This window comes from Ptychodera flava, chromosome 6 (genome assembly GCF_041260155.1).
Source record: "Ptychodera flava strain L36383 chromosome 6, AS_Pfla_20210202, whole genome shotgun sequence".
NCBI classification, from domain to species: Eukaryota; Metazoa; Hemichordata; class Enteropneusta; family Ptychoderidae; genus Ptychodera; species Ptychodera flava.
Window position 1 is genome coordinate 33,568,500 of NC_091933.1, and position 25,308 is coordinate 33,593,807.

The 25,308-nt window shown below is 37.4% G+C and overlaps 1 protein-coding gene across 1 annotated transcript; it reads left to right on the forward strand.

Annotated features, from left to right (window-relative positions):
- The first annotated feature begins 4,950 nt into the window (after positions 1–4,950).
- On the forward strand, positions 4,951–25,169 carry LOC139135559 (bone morphogenetic protein 1-like). Its single transcript, XM_070703008.1, has 15 exons — positions 4,951–5,235; positions 5,517–5,766; positions 5,969–6,139; positions 7,772–7,969; positions 8,633–8,746; positions 9,069–9,176; positions 9,480–9,593; positions 10,627–10,760; positions 10,923–11,184; positions 15,763–15,951; positions 18,191–18,409; positions 18,812–19,015; positions 20,294–20,422; positions 23,668–23,852; positions 24,220–25,169. Exons 1-15 carry the CDS (start codon positions 4,993–4,995, stop codon positions 24,241–24,243), a joined length of 2,544 nt encoding a protein of 847 aa, XP_070559109.1. The 5' UTR covers positions 4,951–4,992; the 3' UTR covers positions 24,244–25,169.
- The last annotated feature ends 139 nt before the right edge of the window (positions 25,170–25,308 follow it).

Genomic DNA, 25,308 nt, shown 5'->3' on the forward strand with positions numbered 1-25,308 from the left:
ATGTTGTCTTTATTTGCAATATTGTTCTCGACTTTCTAAATGTTATCCTAGGCATTTACGATGTTGTCCTAAGCATACAACATGCTGTCCTAGGCATTTATATGTTGTCCCATATATTTACAATGTTGTTCCAAGCATATAAAATGTCGCCCTTGATACTAAACTTGTTATCCTTGTATTCAGTATGTTTTCTTATGCATTTACAATGTTGTGCTGGGCAAATTACAATGCTGTTGATGGCACTCAACATATTTTCCCCGGTATTGACAATGTTGTATAAGGCCTCTCGCAAAATGTCCTGGGCAATCATGCTGTTGTCCTAGGCCAGTACCATATGTTGTCCTTGGTATTCCACACATTGTCCTAGGAAAATGCTGTCCTAGGCACTCAGCATATTGTGCTGGGTATTTACAATGTTACCCTAGGCATTGAATATGTTGTCCTAGGCATTCAATCAGCATGTTGTCCTGGGCTTTCAACATGTTGAGCTTGGCATTTAAAGACATGTTGTCCCGAGTATGATTGAGCATGCGCACACTTAATCAACACAGGTGTACTGTAACATAAAACCATCAATTATTAGACCGTTTGACTCGGACTTCATAAACACTCATTCACATACTCAAGTACTGTACCTTTGATCTTTCCGAAGGGCCTATGTCGGTTATAAGAAGTGTAAAGTAGCCGATTATATATTAAATTTTATAAGATATTTTCGCCCTGTGAAAGGCCATGACTTTTCCTGATTCAGTGTTTGGTCCGCATGATTCGCGACTTTGGCGAAATTCTCCACATAAATCTGGAACAGTGAGGCACTGTCTGAAATTAGGGTAGACTGTACTCCTAGCTTAAAACCAAGACGTAGTCGCGCCTAGCCTAGCCTAGCCCAATCAGATTAAAATTCGGTGTCGAGATGGGTCGGTATTACGGTCTTTTTTATCTACGGTCGCACCCTCAGTGAGAGAATACCGCAGAACAAGTCTGCAATACTATTTTAATCAGATGGAGCCTAGCCTAGCCCGAAAAACAAATAAAGGCTTAGCGAAGCGTCTAGACACGCACCTGTGACTACACTGAGGGAAAACAACCTGAAACAGCAAAGCCAACCCAAACGCTACACTCTGATACTTTGTATGGAAAAATAATTAGATCTTGCGCCACCTTTAACCTGGCCGGTAATTAAAATATTAGAGCAGTGAAGTGTGCTGCTTCATTTTTATAGGACGCCGCATGAGAGCGTAAATTTGTTTTGTGGTTTATTGCTTAGGAACTGCTCAGTTTATATGGGGGCAAGTTCACGTCATTGGTTTTAAAAAGTAGATAGACCTCCCCCTCCATCCAGAACCAAAGCTAGTGACGAAAATATATGATGCCCCCGAAAAAACTAGACAAGTATGAACAGAATACTAAGAAAACCTAGAAATAAATCATGAACTACCTTTATATCAACTGTAATAGTGCTTCAGTTTTTGTATACTAAACACGATTGGAATTAATTTTGGATGATTGGATTTTCATATTTTGCAAATTTCTCAAAAGTATTAGCAGAATGTTGTAATATAGCAAATTACTCTTAAAACAAGTTTGTAATATAAAAAGGAAAGCAGATGAGATAACATTTGTAGATCAAATCGACATTACTTTACCATCCAATTATCCAAAATTAGTTGCAATCGTGTTATTGAAGTATGCAGACATACACATTGCAAATGGTCAAGCTTATGGGAACATGTTAAATGCCCAGGAGAATATGCTGAATGTCTAGGACAGCGTAGTCAGTGCTTAGTAAAACATAGTAAATGCCTAGGTCAACATTTCAAATGCCTTAGACAATATGGTAAATACCTAACACAACATATTTAATGCCTAGGACAACCTATTTAATGCCTAGGACGGCATAGTAAATACCTAGCACAAAATAAATGCCCAGAACAATATGGTTATTGTCTAGCACAACATATTGAATACCTAGGACACTATACTGAATGCCTAGGACAACATTTGTAATGCCTTTGACAACATGCTGAATGTATGGGACAACATACTGAATGCCAAGGAAAACACACTAATTGCCTAGGACAATATGCTGAATGCATAAGGCAACATATTAAATACCTACGGCATTATGCTTAATGCCTAGAACAACATGTCAAATGCCAAAGAAAATATGGTAAATGCTTCGCACAACACTTAAATGTCTAAAAAAATATGGTAAATACCTAAGACAACATAGTGAATACCTAGAACAATATATTAAATGCTTAGAACAACATACTGAATGTCTAGGACAATATATTAAAATGCCTAGGACAATAACATAAATGCCTAGGACAACACATTAAATACCTAAGCCAATATAGTAAATGCCTAGCACAACATTGAATGCCTAGGACAACATACTGAATGCCACTCACATATTAAATGCCTAGGACAATATGCATGATGCCTAGGACAACATACTTAATGCCTAGGACAGCATACTGAATGGCTAGGACAACATGTTAAATGCCTAGAACAACGTGCTGAATGCCGACGACAACACTATAAATTTCTAGGACATGTGTTATATATCACAACATGATAATACTCTTGACAACATGATATTAGAACACTTTAGTCAGTCACGGCTTTCCATACAAATCAGTGTATTGATCTGCATAGGACATCCGGGGAATTAGAGGGCCGTCTGAACGATGTACCGACCGGTTACCATGGTTACCCAGTCCTGTGAAGCCCTTCGACATTTTTGACGTCAAAGTAGACGCTTAACGCTAGATGTAAAATATCCATGCGCACACTGCTATTTTGACTTTAGTTAAAACCTGTTTGATGTTGGTGGATAATGGTAAGGGAGAGTTCAGTTTTTATGGCCGGGGTTGGGCCGACAAATTCTTCCTGTGCATCAGTCAAAATAAGTGAACCCCCTACCCATTGCACCATAAACTGATGAACCCCTTTTAGATGACAAAATATTCATGACACCCCCCCCCCCCCCCGCTTGAGTAAAGCTGCATACACATACACCTCTGGAGGGGAGGCGATAAAATCCCAAAAAGACTCAGATTTTTTTTCAAATGACCCCCTTACAAACTCACAATGTGTTAACGTTCAAATTTCCCCTTCTGACTTGCTATAATTTTGAAATGCCCCTCAAAGGGATTGGACAGAAATTACAGATGGATCGCAATTTAATTGCGCAAGCGTGTATGTACAAAATTTTGATATTTGGATTTAATTGATAATCAGCTGTTAATTATGTTGATTCACTATACATGGAAGTCTATGAGAAAAGTATGTAATACGTTTTCAATGCATTTATAGACATTTGATTGACATAAATGTACTTAATTGGGATAGGGTTGTTACAACTGGTATGTTTACAAAAAATTTGACTTTGGAATTTCACCTAAATGTTCAGCCAATATAGGCCTACATGGGAGTCTGTGATGAAACTGTGAATAATTTATTTCCGATGAAAAACTTGCTACACTTGTGCATATACGGACGTTAGATAATTAACATAATTGTACTTGAGAATATGATGGTTGCAGGTGCATATTATATGTACAAGGAATTTGATTTTGGAATTTTACTGAAAATGTTCATCCACTATATATGGGAGTCTATGAGGAAACTATGAATATTTTTCTCTATACAAAAGAAGCTAAGTCTGTGTATTTATAGACTGTGTACTTCTTTAGACTAGGGTAGTTACACATGGATATGGGTGCAAGAAATTGGATTTTGGAATTTCACAGAACTATAGATTCACTATGCTAAACTAACTCAATCTGTGCTTTTCTTGGTGTTTGACAATTGATGCAAATGTACTTGCTTCAAATAGGGTATTAAGTTCAGATGTGGACAACAATTATGATGTTGGAATTTCACCTAAAAGTATAAAATACATGACCCCCTTTCCCCTTTGCAGTTTTTAAATTTAAGGTGACCCCTGGATTTTGCCGGCCCACCCCCGGCCTAAACAGCAGAACGCTCCCGTAAATTGTTTGAGAATGCCCTGCATGTAAATAAATGTCATATAGCGTTAACTGTGACGGGGCATGTAATAAAAATATTATTGCCTGAATACATGGGTTTTATGTGCCCTCGCAGAAGGAGACAATTCGCCCTCCTGGCGTCGGGGCAAACTGTCACCTGCTCTCGGGCACATAAACCCAAGTATGCAGGCAATAATATATAACACCATCAAAACGGGCATAACATGAACAAACTCAGTACAGTAATAGCTTGATTCAAAAATATCAAAAAGATTTAAAGCTCCTAAAACCGGAAAGATAGCTCAGACTGTCTTCGACCTTTGCCGCGTCTCCAGAGAGTTGTTGTAATCTTTGCGTTTCCACTTATTTCGAAACTCATATTTTGACCGTTACCAACAGACGTTTGTGATTTTGCGGATGTGTATCAACGAAGGTTGCAGTGTTTTTTTTTCAATCAGAGCGTTTACAAAAAGGCAGTGAAAGTTTAACTGCCTACAAGTAAGGAATGGATTATTAGATATCGGAAACAGCAGTAAAAAATTGAAAAAAAGAAAGTGCAGGCGAAGTGAAGGTTGCCGAGATAAATACCGAGCCCGAATAGTTTACGAACTTGTTGTAATAATGGGAAAGTGGAAAGTTTGGAATTCTTGGAAAACATGTGTGGATTCTACATATTCTAAAAGATATATTGATCCGTACATGCGAATATTGCATATTCACTGTGACTGTATTCTCGTTACCCTCTTCCAAGATATTCCAGGTATATTCATCGACTGACTTTGCATTCTGCCGTGTATACAAAACCCTGCAGTGTTGGGGAAAACGTCAATGGTATAATCGTAGAAGATGGCAGGCACAGTTTGACATTGCGAGGGAAGAGTAACTCTAGTACCAGTTGAAACATGATAGCAAAACACATTTTATCTTTCTGCTTGCTTTCATTTTGACAGTTACTATCAGTTATCACTAAGATATAAAGCAATCGAGAAATAAAATGCAGCTGAAAACACTGAAGAAGCTATCAAGTTGTACGTTTGTACTATCGATGTTCTGGTTGGCTGAGATGAGAGTGATGGTATTTGGAACGTCTGGACTGGCTACCACTTCACCGTGTACCCACAACCTCTCAGGCAACAACGGTACCTTTACTTCTCCAAATTATGACGAACGCGCCTACCCGCACAAGTTAGACTGCTCTTACAACATCACATCCAGCGCTAAACAGAAAATAATTAAGGTACTGTATGAAACACTCAGTTCAGTGAGCGATAATCACTTGGGCCGCCAGACTTACATGTATATTCCATTTACTGCGATCTTAATTATTTTGTAACTTTCTCCCTTGAACTCTCTCTGCCACGATACATGGCACTCATTGCATAATTTTGGAGAAAAGTATGCATAAAAAACAAACAGGCAGACGACTGATCGTTTCTATTTACATCAATACTGAAACATGTGAAGCATAATAATGTCTGGTAAATTAACATTTTTATCCTATTCTTCTCGTGTTTTCAGCTTCAATTTTTGTACTTTGATATCGAGAATTCGCCCAATTGCGATAAGGACTACGTTGTAGTTTATGACGGAGGGAACGACCACGGCAAGCAGCTGTCTCCGAATATGTGCGGCTCTCTCCTACCTGACTCCATATATTCCTCCGGTCCAAGTCTTTTCCTACGGTTCATAAGTGACGCCGACAAACATGCTAAGGGGTTTCAAGCAATATATGAAAGCATAGATTCGCACGAGAAGAGAAATTACTCCGGTGAGGCTCCCCCTTTCTTATTCATATCAAAAGAGATAGCGAAAACAGCATGATTCAATGAATGACTTTGCAAAACCTCAGAAACCTTCCAAATCTTGTCTTTAGATAGGGGACTGTGCTTTGGGTTTACAACGACTCAGCTCAGCAGCCAACAGTAAGGCATATGGAAGTGACGGGTGAAGTTTTTATTCCCTTTTTTCAGTTTGTGGTGATTCAAATGCACGGTCCGTCGGTGGTTTTATCCTCTCTCATGCGGAATATCCTTCCTTACTAGAGCACCAACAGAACTCTGTCTGTGAATTAAGCATCAATAGCCTTAAGGGTTTTGATACCTTGCACCTGGTGTTTGAAGAAGTTGATCTGTTCACAACAGGTAATAATGAATAAGTCTAAATATAATTAAATAAGTCATCGACAATGACATAGCCCTCGTGTGTAATCGGGAATTTGTCAGTGGAAATAACTTAATTGCAGTCGAAATGATGCACATGAACAAAGAAATGAGCGTGCCAAAGACCTGTCTGTGACTGATGCCCATATTGGATTGGATTGTAAACAAGTAGACCCTTAGTATGAATGGCATAGGGTTATGTCCTTTCACCAAGTTCATCAGAATTAGGCATGTAATGCATTGGCTCTTGAAATGTCAAAGTTCAACTAATCTACAAGAAACTGGTCCAGGCATGTCTTAGTGATGGCTCTAGACATAAAAAATCAGAGGGCCAGATATGAACCAAAAATGCCCCTGTGGTCAGTACAAAAGAGACTTGCTATAACTAGCTATTGATACTGCTAAATGTCTTTCTTGACTTTTGAATCTTTGTATGAAAAACATCTGCAGCAAGTTTCATCAGCTTTAGTGCAGTCATTCAGTATATAGATCTCTTACTACAAACATTCTTTCCCTGTTTTGAGGCCCTACATTCTTACAGAAAACAATTGGGTTGGTCCACACCATGATGGTGAAAACTTAAAGCCAATCTGGACTGCTACCCTAATTACAAAGGTCATTAAATAAGTCAATTACTAATTAATAATGATAATAGTGTTTATTTCCTAATTTGGATTTCAGCCTATGGTACTATTATTAATAAACATTTTTGCATCCCATTGTAACACTGACAGATCATCACTCGTACCATGTTTTATAAAATTTGATGTAGTGTTTCTATGGACATTCTACCTCAAACCAAAATTCACAATGTGTGCAAATTAGCAATCCCCTCACGATGCCCTTGAATGCCATTGCTTTGTATTGCAGCACTGAGAGATCAACATCTGTATCGTGTTTCATCAAATTTAATGCTGTATTGCAGGACATAGCACACTAATTAGGGAAGTTCATTAAATATGCAAATTAGCAATAGTAACATAATACTACTAAATGTCTTTGTATTCTATTAAAATTTTTTGTGCTAAAGATCAGTACTAAGTTTCATTAAATTTGCTGCAGTATTTCTAGACATATCACCCTAAGTACAAAATTAATCAAATATACATGTTAGCAATTAATTGACACAATACTGGCATATGTCATTCTGTACTATTGGAGCTCTGTGTGACCAACATCTGTACAAAGTTTCATCAAATAGGTAAACTCTATCCAGAAATGGAGCTCTTTTTCAAATATAAATAATTATGTAAAAGTAGCACCACTTATGCAAGCCACATGCAAAATAATGGCGGTGCATATATATGTCATAGTGTATTTTCCTCGTACCAAGTTTAAAAGATATCGACCAAGGCGTGTTTGAGATATCTGCGTGGACACACGGACGCACGGAGCCCAGTCTATAAGTCCCCCCTCCCTTGCACAGCAACTTACCCTAGAATAAAGTAAACATTCGCGACCACGATAAATGCATATAAGGTTGGTTTTCGATCGCACCTCTAGAAGTACCCATATGATTTAATAACTCTCTCTCTCTCTCTCTCTCTCTCTCTCTCTCTCTCTCTCTCTCTCTCTCTCTCATCCCAACACATATCTATGCATGTATCCACAAAGGTACCTGTAAAGTGTCCACAAAAAGCTGGTATATCGCCGTAACTGACAACCAGGGACAAGTGTTACACTTGATATGCGACAATCTTTCGGAACATAATTACACAAACAAGCTCGATTTGAAAATAATGTTTTCAATGGTACCATTCAATATCGGAAATGAAGGTTTTGCAATACGTTACTGGCAGTCCTATCGTACAGGTAAATAACTTGCATTTGTTCAGTTTAGACTTTCATTTGCTGTGATTAATTTTGACAATCGAGTTCGAATTGTCTTCAGACTGTATAGCATGGTCGAGCTGTCTCTCAAAATCACTTGCCCTTGGCTCGCATAGCAGTACGGTATACACTTTATCGTGTGGTGGAATGTTCATAGCTCTACAATGTCGCATTGAGGGGAAGAGGGAAGACTGGAAAAGATTAATCACCTGGAATATTTTACCACGATAGTTTAAAACCTTATCCAGAATGTTTGCGTATATCGCGATGCCTTTTTGTGACCCAGATCCTTACGTAAAATGATATGTTGGAGACCCGATGACAGAATTGTACATGCTACCTTTTTCGGTTTTCGTATTTATCTAGTGGTCGTATTTTGTTACGCCCTTCGTGAATCAGTTCGGGAGCTTGCTCAGTCTCCTTTCATCCGTATATGCTTTCAAGTAATCTTGAAAAATGAATGACTGCTACTGAACGTTGATGCTGAATCCATGCTGTTTGTTTGTTTGTTTGTTTGTTTATAAAGAAGCGTTTCTTTGCTATGTACTAGAATACAGAAGCGCTTTGGGACCCATTCTTTCAAGTGTCGTTTTCATTTCCTTCTATTGTCTGAAAACGTCCGTTAACTTTGTTCCTGTTAAACAGAGACTAACACATGTGATCCAAACTTCTTGTGTGCCAATAACATATGCGTCGGGAACGACATGCAGTGTGACGGTTTTGATAACTGCGGGGATCTTTCCGATGAAAAAGATTGTGGTAAGTCTCGCCATTTTGTAGGAAAAAAATCAGTAGTGGCCGTTGTTCGCATAGGAAGTAACGCTGTGGTATTAGAAATCAAAGTCAGCGCAATTTGTCCGTCAAAGCAAAAGTATTTTTTGTTCTCATGAGTCAGACAATTTGTTATCTCAATCGAAGTGAATGCATAATTCCAGATGTTTTCCCCATTATATTGATTCTCAGCTTCATCCACATGTACCGTCCCTGATTTTGAATAGTCCCCAGACATAAATCTTTATGGGGACTCACCATTAGTTAAACCAAATCTCAGCCAATCAGTTTCTGCCTTCGTCATTTTAAGGTGCTTGCGAGTCTCAGCCGTGTTTGAATGGAGCTACATGCAAAGCTGTCAATGGTGGATTTGAATGCCAGTGTGCTCCTGGATATGACGGAGATACCTGTGGAACAGGTGGGTAAAGTTGTAATCATATCTCATCTGTAAATTTGAGATCGAAACGTTAATCAGTTTCCATGGATATTTCGTGACTTCGAGATAGTTCTTGCACTTCCTCCAATATGCATAATTTATGTAACGTCTGCAGATTTACTATCCATGCATCATATCAAGATCTCTTGGCCTCTGAATCTCTCTGGCGCCAGAGTAGAACTTTTATAGAATATTATCCTGGTTTGGGTTTTTTTTAGTAGTTGTCTATCTTCGTTGACAAGAACCGATTTCATCTATTGAATTTGTTGTTCTTCCTTCTAATAGAGATCGATGAATGTAGCTCACAACCGTGTCAAAATGGCGGTACCTGTGTGGACTTCGTCAACAGATATGAGTGTCAGTGTGCCGAGGATTACAAAGGAGCAAACTGTGAACGTCGTAAGTAGTGCGCCCTCTGAAGAGAAACGTATGTCATGCAGTATAATTTCCACCGATTTGTCAGACAATGTATTCTGTCGGTGTGATCAACCAAAGTTATGAACATGTAACATAAGCTACCCCTGCCCCTGAAGTTTGATAGTGTATGGTCATCTTTTCAACGAACGAGGACGGTGAACTTCAAGCTGGTTCTGCTGTATGGTTTGCTAATTTCCTTGGAACGCCGTTCACTTTGAGATCCTCTCACACACGAAGTTAAAATTTTCCTTAGATTCGAGTTTCATCGGAATAAGTAAAACTTCTTTAGAATTAAGCCAGTCAGACTCGAGTTTCATCAGAACAAGCTTATTCTTTGAAATATTAAGATATAGCACGCCAGAGTGGAAGTACACTATCCAAAAGTTGTGGGTCTATTGTTGCTATTCGATCTCCCTGAAAAACTTAAACAAAATGTAATATTTGCCTTTGATAATTCGCGTTTGGGGTCCGTTTGCAGAAGTTTGCTTTTCACTGTTAACTATACTGGCAAACTAACAGACGCACGGGTAATATTCACATCGGTTTGAAATAGTTATTAATAATTTTAATAGAACATTGCCGGGCTTGATTTGTTAATTTATTTATTTCCCTTACTACGACCTCAATAATATTCAGAAGCTAAGATGGTCCCATCATCAGTATCACAAGACGTACGACAGTCATGCCTCGCTACAATACGCCAATTATTTAACAACAAAATAATGATACAGTTTGTGTCTTCTCATCGTACGTATGTGTGTGTGTGTGTGTGGTGTGTGTGTGTGTAAACACACACAAACCACCACAATGAAAGTCTTCCCCACCCAAGCTCCCCTAAAAAATCCCCCACGCGTACAACAGCAAGCAGCAAGTATTCTTTCTACATTTTTCTACATTAACTTTTAATGATATTATTTGACTTTCATTTCACTTTCACTTATAGTGAGAAGATATACTAACTTCTTAATGATTATTATTTAATGATCATTATTTCTCGAAATTCTACATTTTTCAGATGACTGCAATCGGTTTTACGATCTAAATACTGATCAAAATGCCACCATCAAATCACCAAACTATCCGAATCAGTACGATAAATACATCCAATGTTCTTATACAATCAACACCCTGAACGGAAGTCTGGTAAAGGTAAGAAATTCATCTTAATTCCTTAAGAGAGAGTTTCAACACGATCTCTCCCAGGCTTAATTTTTAAAAAAGATCACGATGATTGGATACTGTTGCTTGTACTTTGCTTTGCTGTGACACCCTGACAAACTAAGGAAACAACACTCTATCGTTCGTGCACAGGTCAAGTTCTCTGCTTTCGAAATCCAAGACTCGCCGAATTGTTCAAGTGACCGGCTCCTGGTATATGACGGAGACGGCAGCACAGCCCCACTGATTGGTAAATACTGTGGTCGTAAAATAGATGACGTCATTATATCATCTGGAAAAAGCCTCTATGCCGTGTTTCTAACCGACAGTGCCATATCCTCCAGAGGGTTCAAGGCTGATGTTGTCGTGATCAAAGATAGCAAAGACATAGACATCACTAGGAAGACATATTCTGGTGAGACTCGTCTTTTCTGTATACGTTATCTGGCGCCTTCTCACTACTGTATACAATGGCGTGGTATTAGGGCTTTCTCACTATGTGTCAGGCGTAGGCAAATAGCGTAGTCAAACAATTACGTGATGATCGCTGTTACTGTTTTATAGTTGACACACTCTAAGGCTGCATTCACAAATGCCTCTGGAGAGGGGTGGGAGAATTGGCGGGGTCTTGAAAATATCAAGGGTATGTTAGGGGAACTTGAAAAAAATTGGGAAAATTAAGAGGGCACTCGAAACAAAACTGTCTCTGATTGATATGAAATATGTTGGGTTGTCAATTAAAGCTATAACGTTTGGCTACTTTTTTGGTGGTTTTGTTTTGTGTATCGACTGCTGTAACTTGTTCTTCTCCCTGAAGCGTGATGAAAATCAATATTTAACAACACTTAGATATATACATATATACATATAGTTATACAGTACAGATATAGCAAGTTTGTCGGGGAAAATATTTAATACATCATATGTAGACTCTAATGAGAAGTGAAATAATGATTATGGGTGAAATTCCAATATCAATTTTGTTGTCCACATCTGACCTCTCAAACACTCTATTTGAATCAAGTACACGTGTATAAATTGTCAAACACTTATAAAAGCACAGATTTAGTTAGTTTAATATTCTAAAATAATTATTCATAGTTTTCTCATAAACTCCCATGTACAGTGAATTAACAATATCTGTGAAATTCAAAAATCAAATTTCTTGTACACATATCCACTTGTAACCAACCTATTCTTATCAAATACAGTTATGTCAATCATCCAACGTCTATTTGTGTACAAATATTGCAAATTTTATTCTGGGATAAAATTATTCATAGTTTTCTCAAGGACTCCCATTTATAGTGGATCAATACTGATTTTCGATGAAAGTTCAAAATCAAATTTCTTGTGCACATACGCACTTGTAACCATCCTATTCTAATCAAGTACATTTATGTCAATTATCCAACGCCTATATATGCGGAAATATAGTAAGTTTTGTATTCGGAAAAACTTATTCACAGTTTTCTCATAGACTCCCATCTATAGTGGATCAACATTTTCGGCGAAATTCCAAAAACAACCTATTGTGTTTAACCAAGGGACGTATTGTACCATCATTATCGTTGCAGTAGTAGATGCACTGCCTACATTCCAACAGCAAGCTGAAAACTAGCATTCCGTCTAAAAACTGGCACATTTTGCATCAAGTTATTGACACAGAGGGCGCTTTCTAAAATTTAATCCCAGTAGTGTACAATAATACTTGTTTTATTGTAATTTAAACGGGGCGGGTTCGAGGCTGTGTGGGATATCGTTGGAACGAGAGTACCCTTGGGTATCCCATTGTTAACTTTGACCCTCGAGCGTTATCAAAAAAAAAGTCCTTGCGTGTGTCCTCGTTCATATGCACGGCAGTTTTACTCTCTTTTTCTATATTTTAGGCGTGGTAGCAAGCTTAAAGGGGAAGTTCACCAAGGATGATTTTACATATGTGCTAGCTTTGTGGTCACTTACCCTGGAAAAGCTATTTTCGCCATTTATAACTCACGCGATTTTTTAAAAAACCGATAGAAATAGTACAGGAAGTTGCCCATGTAATTTGAATCATGGGAAAAAGCGCCAAGCTTGGAGCTAGCATAATGTGATATGGAAGGGACCATCTTCCCATGGGTATGGCATTGTCCACCTACCCATGCCTAAACCAGACTGTGCGTATTCACATAACTTTTGTTTATACGGAGTGTCCTTGCATAAACGATAAATCACTTATAATCCACTGTCAGATTTTGTGTTGCTGTTTACTACTGTGTTACTGTGAGTGGGCAATGTGGGGGCCATACCCGTCCAAAGATGGTCCCTTCCAGATCACATGATGCAAGCTCCAAGCTTGGAGCGTTTTCCCATGATTCAAATTACATGGGCAACTTCCTGTACTATTTTTATCGGTTTTTGTAAAAAAATCGCACGAGTTATAAATGGTGAAAATTGTTTTTTCTTAGGTAAATGACCACAGAGCTACCACATATGTAAAAGTCATCCTTGGTGAACTTCCCCTTTAACAACATTTTGTATAGGTGACAAGGTGGAAAATAATACTGTACGAAAAGTTACTAGCTAATAGAAGAGATGTATTTTAGCGAGCACAGCGAGAGCGGCCAAAGGTCGCTCGCGTTGCGAACACTTTAGATAACATATGTACACGTATTTGGAATGGAATGAAATCCTACGAGTTTGAAAAAACGCACTTCCGATATACATGGAGGCGGCCATTTGACTACATTGTCATGGATTTCGTGAAATAAGTAATGTCATCTACCACAATTCCTACCCGAAAAAGGACTTTTCTGATAAGGGAATCTCTCTGTTCAAAAACAGTACGAAATTTGTTTCGGAATGATTATTTTCCATCATTTTTAAAAGGCTGGGTTCCGTAATCACTGTGCGCCGCCATTTTGAAACAAGCCAACTCTCGCGAGACTTACATAGGTTGATGCAATACACACTGCTAACTCATGCGAGAATTCAAAATCAGCTGCTGGCGCCACCAACTTTTCTAATATTTGTTCAGTATTCCTCTGCTCCATAGTTCCGGGTCTCTGATGCAATTCTAACCTGATCCACGGTCTCTCCACAAACCGTGCCTGATCTAACCATGTAATTTGCTCAATATTATTGATTTTTGTTGGGCAAATTTGATTGCTGTGCAGTTTCAAGTTAAAGTACTGGAATTTATTGTTATGTTTGAAAATATTTGCCAGCCCTTCTCCCTCTTCAACACTTTGCCAAACATATACAGCAAACATGTAATTGACATGCTATATACTATGACGGAGTTAAGCTCCATAGTACAATTATGGGAATAATAACCTCAATGTCAATGCCTCATGCTGCTATTACTCTCAGGTCAGACCTGTTACATACCATTCATGGAATGCTATGAAATAATACTTTGCACGTTTTCGTCTTTGTCTATTTACGAGCACTCAAAAAAATATGGCAGCGCCGGCAATTATAATCGACGAAATAGCGAAATGAAGAAATAAAGAAACTGACTAGTAAATTCAAATATTTATAAAGAAACTATTAGAAACTGAAATATATATAATGAACAAATCCGACAAACAGCAAACAGAGGGTCGATTCGATGTAACATTCGTTCCACAAGCTCTCCATTGTCCTGCTATTACAGCGCCCTCATGTGAGTTAGGGAAGTGAGAGAAATTAAAGTGAGGGAGGGCCGGCATTTTTTCAAAATGATGCTGTGCGTAAAATAGTGACCCTTAATAAGTGTTGGTGACCGCCCCTATTTTCATGCACACAAACAGTGACCTTTCCCTAAATGTCACAGTCCACATCAATAATATTTAGACCCTTTTTTCTTGCGGCCATCATGGATTTTAACCTTGAAATTGACATTATTTGTATAATATTTGATCAATCAAATTTCTGTACATTCACTTTGTAGACCATATGGCCAGTCTGCTACATTGCAAACATCAATGTCTTAAACCATGTCCACGTTAATATTGCTATGAAGATTTTGAAAGTATTATTTTTTCAGAATTTTCTATGACCTTTGACCTGCCCGAGACCTTGCAGCAAGGCTATGACTGTATCGTTTCCTACATACAGTCCGAGAGGGCTGGTGTATATTGAAAAATGACCGGTAAACATATAACTAAAATTTGGAGTTTCTGGTGACCTTTGACTCTTATCATACTGTACCTCATTTATTATACAATTATGAAATTAAAGGCTAGTCAATAGAGCTCGAGATCTGATATTTGTGGACAGGGATGATTATGTAAGTAAAGTTTTCCGCCAAAATTTCACGTTACCAGGATAACATTTGACTTCGATTTCATCAATATGCCTAGAATCAGTAACTTCAAGAGCTACAGCCTTCATATTTGGTGGAAAGAGGCACCTAATGGCTTCACATACTTAACCTAATTAATTCGTGACAACACCAGCCCTCCCTTCTGGTAATATCTGTTCAGTCCCTCATTTCGCTATTTCGCCATTTCGCAGTTTCGCTATTTCGTCGATTAGAATTTGCCGGCAGCGCCCATGAATTTGTTGGGTACACTTCCGGTTACTCACACAGTATATTATGAACCTGCGCAGGCGTAGTCAGTAGGCTGCTGGCGCGACTACTGTGATATGATATTTTGGATAAAACACTATATCGGATACATTTTGCCCTTTCAGAGGAGGGGCGACTTCAAATTTATAACATGTCAGAAGGGGGCGACTTGAATGCAATGTGAGTTTGTCAGGAAGGCATGTGAAAAAATATGCGAACTGTCTTTAGAATCCCTCCCCCTCCAGAGGTGTTTGTGGATGCATCCTGATCTTGACAACAATTATGCGTATCTCACCACTATTTTAGGAAGTGTAGTCAGGTTCTAATCGGTAGTTCTTGTGTAATAATATAGTGCGGAATCATGAACAATTTTTCACTGATAGTTTTCCGCTTTCAAGCTTAAATTACTCTACGCTCACATAATATCTTATTTTCATTTTGTTAATTTATTATTTTCAGTCTGTGAAGATGACATGATCAAATCATACGGTGGCTACATCGTGTCAAATTTCGGTTATGTTTATCCACATATGTACAACAATAGTCATCCCACGGAGTGTTCATTATCAACGTCCACAGTGCGACAATACCAGGGCATATATTTGTCATTTTTGTCTCTCACCTTTTCAAACAAGACTGAGACGAACCGTAAGTATTTCTACTGAAATTATGAAATATATGTAGCTAATATAGTCCGATGATACAGATACAAAATTTAGAGACTCCAATATCATTATGAGATCAAAATGCATCAGCATTTCTTGTTACTTAGGGAGCATTCGTTTTTATACGGGGAGGGGGGTCGGTGGAACTTGAGCGACAAATGAAATGTAAAAAGCGACCCCCTCCAAATCAAATTTCTAAAATTTGACGTCCCCCAAATTCATCAATTGAAAAATGTGAATCCCTCCCCTCCCCCCAAAAAAAAAAATTCATCTGATTTGATTCATTAACCTTCGCACCCTATGGCCCTGGGCTGAAAAATTATGCCCTTCAAAAGTGTTTGCATGAAAAAGAGTTACCCATCCCAATTTTCATGCACAAAAACAGCAATCCTGCCCAGATGTCACAGTCCGTATCAATAATAGTCGCGCCAGCGGCTTACTGACTACGCATGCGCATATTCATAATATGGTATGCGAGTAACCGGAAGTGTATCCTACTTTCATGGGCGCCGCCATGTTTTTTTGAGTACTCGTAAATTAACAAATACGAAACGTGCAAATTATTATATAACATGCCATTCATAAAATATATCTCTTTTATTAGCCAGTAAGTATTACTATCCATCTTGTCGCTGATACAAAATATCGTTAATATCACGCATAAAAAATAGAAAAAGGGAGAAAACTGTCGTGCATATGAACGGGAATGGGGGCATACGTAAAGAATGCTGGGATTGAATTATAGAAAAGCGCCCCTCTATGTCAATAATTAGATCAAAAAATTGCCAGTTTTTAGACGGAACGCTATAGTTTTCAGCTTGTAAGTGGAAGGTGGGCAGTGCGGTTACCATTGCAATGATAATTATTGCATAATACGTCCAGGTTGTTTAACGCAATTGGCTGTTATCATGGTAAATATTGTCAATTTTGTCCAACATTTTTACACATTACAGAAAATCTTTACCTGCACTGCTGCAGGGTTTGACGTCGTGTACGTACGTGAACTGCTTTCATCAGAGGGAAACTGGGCATAGTTGTCATATGAAGCAACAATTAATTATATTTTATCATGAATCAATACAAATAACATTGCCAATCTTAACCCCTGGCGCGACACCAAGGGCTGAGCCCTATATAATATTAATGATATTATCTTAATTGACTTATAATTTCCCATTTGATCTTTGAACTTTCAAAGAATCCTTTTTGAACTTTACAAATAATCACTGGGTGAAATTCCAAATTCATATTGGTTTTTCAGATCTGCTCTTTCAAATATAATATTCTCGTCACGTACATTTATATCAATTGTCAAACTTTGTTAAAGCACAGATTTTAAAAACTAGTTTTGTATTGTAAAAAAAATATTTAAAGTTTCCTCACAAACCACAATGTATAGAGAATCAACATTTTTGGTGAAATTCCAAAATCAAATTTCTTGCACACACATGAACTTGTAATAGCCCTAGTCTAATAAAGTACACTAATATCAACAATCAGAAGTACGTAAACACACTAGTTTTATATGGGAAAAAAATTATTCATAGTTTCATCATAGACAAGATAGTGAATCAACATTTCGGTGAAATTCCAAAATCAAATTTCTGGCTCACACATGCACCGGTAACTACCCTAGTATGATCAAGTACATTAATATCAATAATCAATAGTCTATAAATAGGGCCTACACAGATTTCTAGTTTTGTATTTAAAAAAAATTATTCATAATTTTCTCATAGACTGCACATAGATTATGTATGGAGGATCAAGCAACATTTTGGTGAAATTCCGAAGTCAATTTTTTTTTTCCATAACTCTATACAAACCTTTGTAAACTTTGACCCCCTTACAATCATTGATTGTAAAATTTGACCCTGCCCCCTAAAAACGGTTTTGTAAAAGTCAACCCCGCCTGATTTCCACCCACCCTGATCCTCCCTGTAAAAAATGAATGCTCCCTTACTACAACTTGAACTATGCAACGGTGCTTACAAGGATTAGGCACGTCAGCTCTGAACTTCGGAGTAAATATCAAAATCTACAGACGTCCTTACTCATGCTTTAGTACATACATATGTGAATCGCATGCGTGCATCCCTATCAATTGATACATACATACATACATACATACATACATACATGCATGCATGCATGCATGCATGCAGCTCTAATATTTTGCATAACGATTCTAGTCTAGTCAAGTTTCGAATTTCATCCTGTAGCCGCCTGTAACGTAGAGAATAACGTAGGGCGAGAAGGAGGAGACATGAACGACGGTCATCATTTCAAGATGCAGTCTGCGGAACAATGTTGCCATGAATGTCGCCGCAAAACTGGATGCAAAGCTTGGTCCTTCGACAATGCGTTTGGTCAAACTAAAGGTAGTTGCTGGTTGAAGAATACAAGACCGAGTCCAGGCAAATCTGATCATTTTGATTCAGGTCGGTACAATGACTATTATCGAAAGAAGCAAACTATTTGAGAAGTATCGGGGATAAAAGGCGCCGCTAATCGTGCGCCACAAAATATTCTATGGTAACTTTGGACCTGTTAAATTATCACATCAGTTATGAAGTCATTCTGTGCTATGCTGTTTACTGAGTGCAACCTCAGTCCCTCTGGAGGGACTGTGATGCAATTTACGGAAAATAAAAAAAAAACTGACTGCGGATAAACCACACTCATGCAATACTATTGTTTGACAATTAGGACGGTTCACCACTGGTATACATCCAAAGATCTCGATTGACATCGTCTGAAATCCTTTGAAAAGTTGACAAAGTGCGCGCACTATTAAATAAATGTAATCGTTCTGTTTTATCATTATTCGCATTTTTCATTAGGATTTGTTGATGTATGCGACGACCTGAAAGAAAAAGTTTTCCTGTATAGCGATGGCCTTGTGCGTGACGTTGTATGTTCCAGAAAGCCGGTATCAATACTGAATTTCTCCATGGACGGGGATATTGAACTAGAACTCAAGATGGTGAACGATCAAACCTCAAAGCAGCGAGGATTCAAAGCGTCATATGCAATGTTCTATCAAGGTAACTACTTAAAGGCTATTTCATCAGTGCGGGCACTGTAAGTAGAATGTGCCTCAGGAGCCGATTTACTGCCTCTCAATGTTTCATAATACTTTTTCTAGTCTGCTGTGTGTAGGCCAGAGCTGTTCACCAAACGCTGTTTAACTTTTTTTTGTAAAAATATTTCATCATTCATTAAAAATGTTAATATCATTCATTTTGAATTTCAAATATCGCTAGTTTTTGTTAAATTGTTTCTCTTGCATCAAAATTTGTACCCCATATTTTCGTGACTATAAGAAGTTGCGGTTCTGTCTCAACACGGTGACCCTTTCAGCAATATTTTATTGTGAACTGTCTGTTGGGAGTGTCATCATGGTTATCATTTTTGGGCAATCATTACTCTCAATCCGATGATTCGAAGATGGCAAGATTTTTATAATCGATTGTTCAATAGATGTATCAGCCATGGACGGCTGTTTGCGTACTCAACAAATCAAAATATTATTTTAAGTTTAAGCACAGAGTATCATAGACATCTATCTTTCTCTATGGTTTAAGGTAGTATGCACCTCGAAAGTGAAAGACTTAAAGTTTTGCTCTAACTTTCCTTAATGAATCTTTCAATCATTCTCTTTCAAAATCAAGAATAAAAATAGAGGGTCACCGTGCAAATTTTGGTACTAGAGAAACAAATTACCCAAGATTTACCGATATTAGAAATTCAAAATGGCCGCTATCCCTGTGTTAACTCCATATAGAAAAATAAAAATTTTCGAATTTCGGAAAACTAAGCCGGTGAAAAGTTTTTTTTTCACCAAAAGCTTTAAAATGAACCCCCATATGTGGTATATCAGAAGAGAATTGTAAAAGTTTGAGAGTCTGAATGTCTGTCCCCGAGGTGCGTTCTAACTTAAAGAGACCGATTTTTGATCAGCTTTATTTCTAGGCAAATTGAGTAACTGTGCACAACTTTCAAATAAGGAGAACAAAGGACCAAAATCACATAAAGAGTTGTTGTCAACGACCTCTTATGCGAGAATCAGAGATTGCGGTCTGCCTCTTTAAGTGTTTTTCGTTATCTTGTATTCAAGCCCTTGCTGAACGTTTCTTTTCTCTCGCTAGCCGATATTTAACTTAAAATTAGATGAACAGACTTCGACAAACCCTTAGCTCTTCTGTTATGGAAATGCATCTTCTTCGAGAAATTTTACATTGACTTAGCCATATACTTACTTTTTTATAAGTTACTGTATGATTGGGAATGACAAAGTGCAACATAATGTAATTTTTATTCAGCCGAGAATGGTAAATGCGTGTACGGCAACGAAGAATTCCTGTGTGACAATGGGCGATGCATTCCAGAGTATCTGAAATGTGACGGGGAGGACCACTGTGGTGATTCATCCGATGAAAGTCAATGTCAAGGTGAGTTTGACGTTGCGAACGCAGTAAGGTTCAGAAACATGAATGGAAGTGTGTACGTAGCAATGGGATCATGAATGAGGACCATTCTGAAGTCATGAACACAATGTCTTACATCTGGACATGCATAGTATGGTTATAGAAACCATAGAAATTAGACGCTATTAAAAGTATACTGTCACCTGTTCCAATTTTGCCACAGTTACCATGGAGAGAGAAAATCTAACAAATCACAGATTTTAAGCGGGTGGCCGCTTTTTAAAAACAGCGCCCTCACATGGGCATTTGACTACAAAGAAACACCCCCTTTGACCATATATAGGCATAATTAGATTATAGGTGACTGTATACCTTTAACTATAGAATCTGCAGTATTATGATCTTATTTCTCGGGACTAGTCAGGTAAGAAAACGTAACAAATCCTCAAAACTGAAGGGGTCATGCGCCGCAACTTTGGTTAATAGTTTCAGTAATTTTATCTACTGAGTATGGAGAGTTAACGTTATCGCTGACAAAGGAATTCAGTCGTTCGTAAAAGTAACATACGATTATTATACGAGCACCAGTTTTTTAAGACAAAGCAATTAATTTTGGGAGTAAACATTAAACTGTATTTTACCAAAAGTTCGAAATAACAGAAAATACATGAAATGTTAAAGGTAATAGAGCTAACTTCAAAGTGATTCTCTAAGTTTGTAAATCATTCCACAATCATCAATGGACTTGTTTACTTTGGAATTGGTCGGCTTTACGTTTTTCCTCGTAGTCTTAGATTAAACACCTTCAACTTCAACTCACTGCCCGCCGCCCGGCCCCGAGTGACATTAGCGCCAAGCGTGGCCGGTAGGTTTTGACTGGCCGGGTACATAAAGTTTGTGTAGTGAAAGGTTCAATAGTATGCGATTATGCAAATATATCAAGCCTATTAACACTTTGATGAGAATCTTCTCCAACAAAATGTCTTGTCCCCTCAGAAATCCTTACTCATGACACTTTGAATGTTTTTTGCTTCCAATGTAGACAGGACAAAATTCACCGGACAAAATTGCTGTATAAAATATCGAAAACATATTTATCAGCAATGCTGTTAGTAGACAAGGAAAACTGTAGCATACTATCAAATGTATCATGAGAACATTGCTATATGTACCTTTTCCGTCTTTTTGAACTCTTGAAGGTAATAGTATCTTCAACACGATTGGAACTAATTTGGGGTAATTGGATTTTCATATTTTTCAAATTTCTCAAAAATCTTAGGTGCCATAGCTGAATGTTGCAATATTACAAATTACTCATAAAAAACAATAAGTGTGTAACATAGAAAAAGAAAAGCAGATGAGCTTACATTTGCAGATCAAATAGGCATTACTTCACCATCCAATTATCCAAAATTAGTTCCAATCGTGTTCTTCCTTGTTTACAGAGCGCAAAATCGACATAAGCTCTTCCCCATCTTTTTTATTTCTTTGAAGATGTTTTTAACTTACGTGTGTGAACACGTGGGCTATTGTCATAACGATGTCTGTCTGTCTGTCCATATGTGTGTGTGTGTGTGTGTGTCTGTCTGTCTGTCTGTCTGTCTGTTTACACGATAACTCAAAAACGCCTAAACGGATTCAACTCAGATTCGGTACACAGGTACTATATGCTATTTGCAAGAACTGATTAGATTTTGGTTAGTGTGGCTTGCATATTAATGAAGTTATGCAATATTGTTTTTTTCCGTACAATTTTTTCCTTATGGAGACGGTAATGACAGTGCAGACATATATCAAGAAACACTGCACAAAATTTCATGAAACTTTTCACAGATGACAATCTTACAACATTATGATGATACTGTGAGTGTCATGTCAATTACCTTCTCATTTGCATATTTAATGAACTTTTTTTATTAGTGACATAGCTCTGAAATTCCTGCACCAAACTTGATGATACTTTTAACAAATATTGATCTGATATATATCTAATTATACTTAGAAGCATTGGGCAGTGTCAAGTTTATAGATAGCTCATTTGCATATTTTATGAAGTTTTGTAATTAGTCATATAACTCCGATATAACTGCACCAAATGTGATGAAATCTGCTGCAGATACTGATCCGACTGATATCTAACTGTGGTGTAAAGCATTTAGTAGTGTAAAGTTAATTAAGGGTTCATTTGCATATTTAATGAACGTTGTAATTAGGTATATAACTCTGAAATTACGGCACCCAAGTCAGTGAAATCGGGTACAGATATTGATCTGATAAATATCTAATTGTACTGAGAAGCATTTTGCAGTGTCAAGTTAACAAATAGGTCATTTGCATATTTTATGAAGTTTTGTAATTAGTCATATAACTCCATAATAACTACACCAAATGTGATAAAATCTGCTGCAAATACTGATCCTACAGATATCTAATTGTGCTGTAAAGCATTTAGTTGTGTGGAGTTAATTGAGGGTTCATTTGCATATTTAATGAGCTTTGTAATCAGTGATATTACTCCGAAATTACTGCATTAAATTTGATAAAACTTGCTAGATATGTTTATCTAATAAATATCCAATTGTACTGAGAAGCATTGAGCAGTGTCAAGTTAATGAATAGCTCATTTGCATATTTCATGAAGTTTTATAATTAGTGATATAACTCTGAAATAACTGCATCAAATGTGACGAAAACTGCTGCATATACTGATCCGACAGATATCTAACTGTGTTGTAAAGCATTTAGTTGTATGAAGTTAATTAAGGGTTCATTTGCATATTTAATGAACGTTGTAATTAGGTATATAACTCTGAAATTACGGCACCCAAGTCAGTGAAATCGGGTACAGATATTGATCTGATAAATATTCATTTGTGCTATGAAACATTGAACAGTGTCATGTTAATTTAGGGTTCATTTGCATATTTAATGAACTTTTAATTAGTGATATTACTCTAAAATTACAGCATTAAACTTAATGAAACATGCTGCGAATGTTGATCTGATGGATATCTAATTGTCCCATGAAGCATTGAGCAGTGTCAAGTTGATTAATAGCTCATTAAATAAAGTTTTGTAATCAGTGATTAAACTCTGAGAATACTGTGCGAAGTTGATAAAACCTGCTACATATAGTGTTATAACAGATATCTGATTGTTCTGTGAAGCGTACTTCTATTAATGAACCTGTTGTAAAACACGTGAGCATATTCAGTTCATATCTGGTTATCTGCCGTTCTATCAATTCATTCTGTTCGATTTTGTTGCAGATGATAACAAGGCCAAAAAATCCCATATTGCTGTGGCTGTTGCGGTCCCTACAATCGTTGTTGTTGGTGTTGTGATACTGTCGATTGTGTATTTCGCTTGGAAACGAACAGGGAACCAGCGTCGTGAAAATGGACTATCAATTGAAGCTGACACAGCAAATCCAGTGACAATAAATAATGAAACGGTGAGTTATGAAGTAGGCAACTTATGAAGAGTCTAGAGATATTAATTTGAATAACTGAATTTTGATATATGTAATTTTGATGTGGAAACGAGTAACCACGAAAACAAAGTTGCTATCTGAGTGTTGGACTGCTAAAGAAAATTCAAAATACCAATCTGATCAGAACGCACATTTTACCAAACTTTCTCATTAAGATAAACAAACGGTGTTTGCGTGAGCAGTATGAGCAAAAATGCAGTTAAAGCCTTTTGTCTTATTTTCATGGCTTGGACGTCTTTGTGTGACGCACTGTTGAATAATTTCGTTCTCAACGCAAAATGGTATCAATCGATTTTCATATTAATTCCTTTTCATCTTATTTTTGTAGGATCAGGACTGTCTCGTTGCCTAAGCTGTCCGATGGCGTTAACCCAGGACACTTGACTCGAAGGAGGAAACTTGTCGTCTTAAATGTAAACAAGGGAACGAAACAAACAGTTACTGTATAGCTTGTGTCCACTTTACTGTATTTTGACTGATGCGCAGGAACAATTTGCCGGCCCACCCCCGGCCATAATAACTAAACATTCCCTAAAGTCACAAACTTATCGCTTTTGTAAGCAAATTGTGTTACATTATCGGTGTGAATTAGACGATACTATCACATGAAAAATCATGAAAAGAGGTTAAAATATGCTATAAAAATCGGATGTATTCAGAAGATAAATTGTTCAAAGATACGACTCATTCGGAATGCAAACAAATACCCATGAATGGAAAGCTTGCTCAACCTTATCACTAGTGATTTGGCCCAAACCAATTGATAGGGACTGAGATTGTTAACCTTGTCGCAGGGATTTAGGCGTGAACAGATTAAAACAATGCGATTCATAACGGGATGTGTTTCTCATTGGAGAAAAGAGCACAACTTGTACATAATTCTTCCTAAGTCTGGAGGTGAACATAAAATGTTAAAATTCTATTAGTGTGTGAAAAAAAAAAAAAATTTCAAATTGGTTCAATCCTACAGTAAAGCGAATGAGGTATTAAAATCTACACTGTGATTGCAATTTCTTCATTATTGTTATCAGTCTCTCAGAATACCTAGGACCAAATACAAGCATAACCCTAGAATTTTATCATCTAGCTATTATCTAGTTTTCATCTGTCAGTGGTTCCTTGAGAAATCCAGATAAACAGGAACTGTATGTATTACTCCACACGGAATTTTGGCTTCTTGTTTTATTTGTTTGTTTGTTTATGGATGTTTGTTTATTTGTAATGTATGATTATTTCCGTATACAATAGAGAACCAATAAAGAGTTGTGTTTGTGTTCATATTTGTCAATATAAAGAATGTTGTTTGTTTGTTTATTTGAGCTCTGATAGCCACAGCACAGAAGCTGTGTGTGAGAAGTGTGTGACACCAACACCTGCAGTATAAATTCCATGATACATCCTGACACGTACATACACA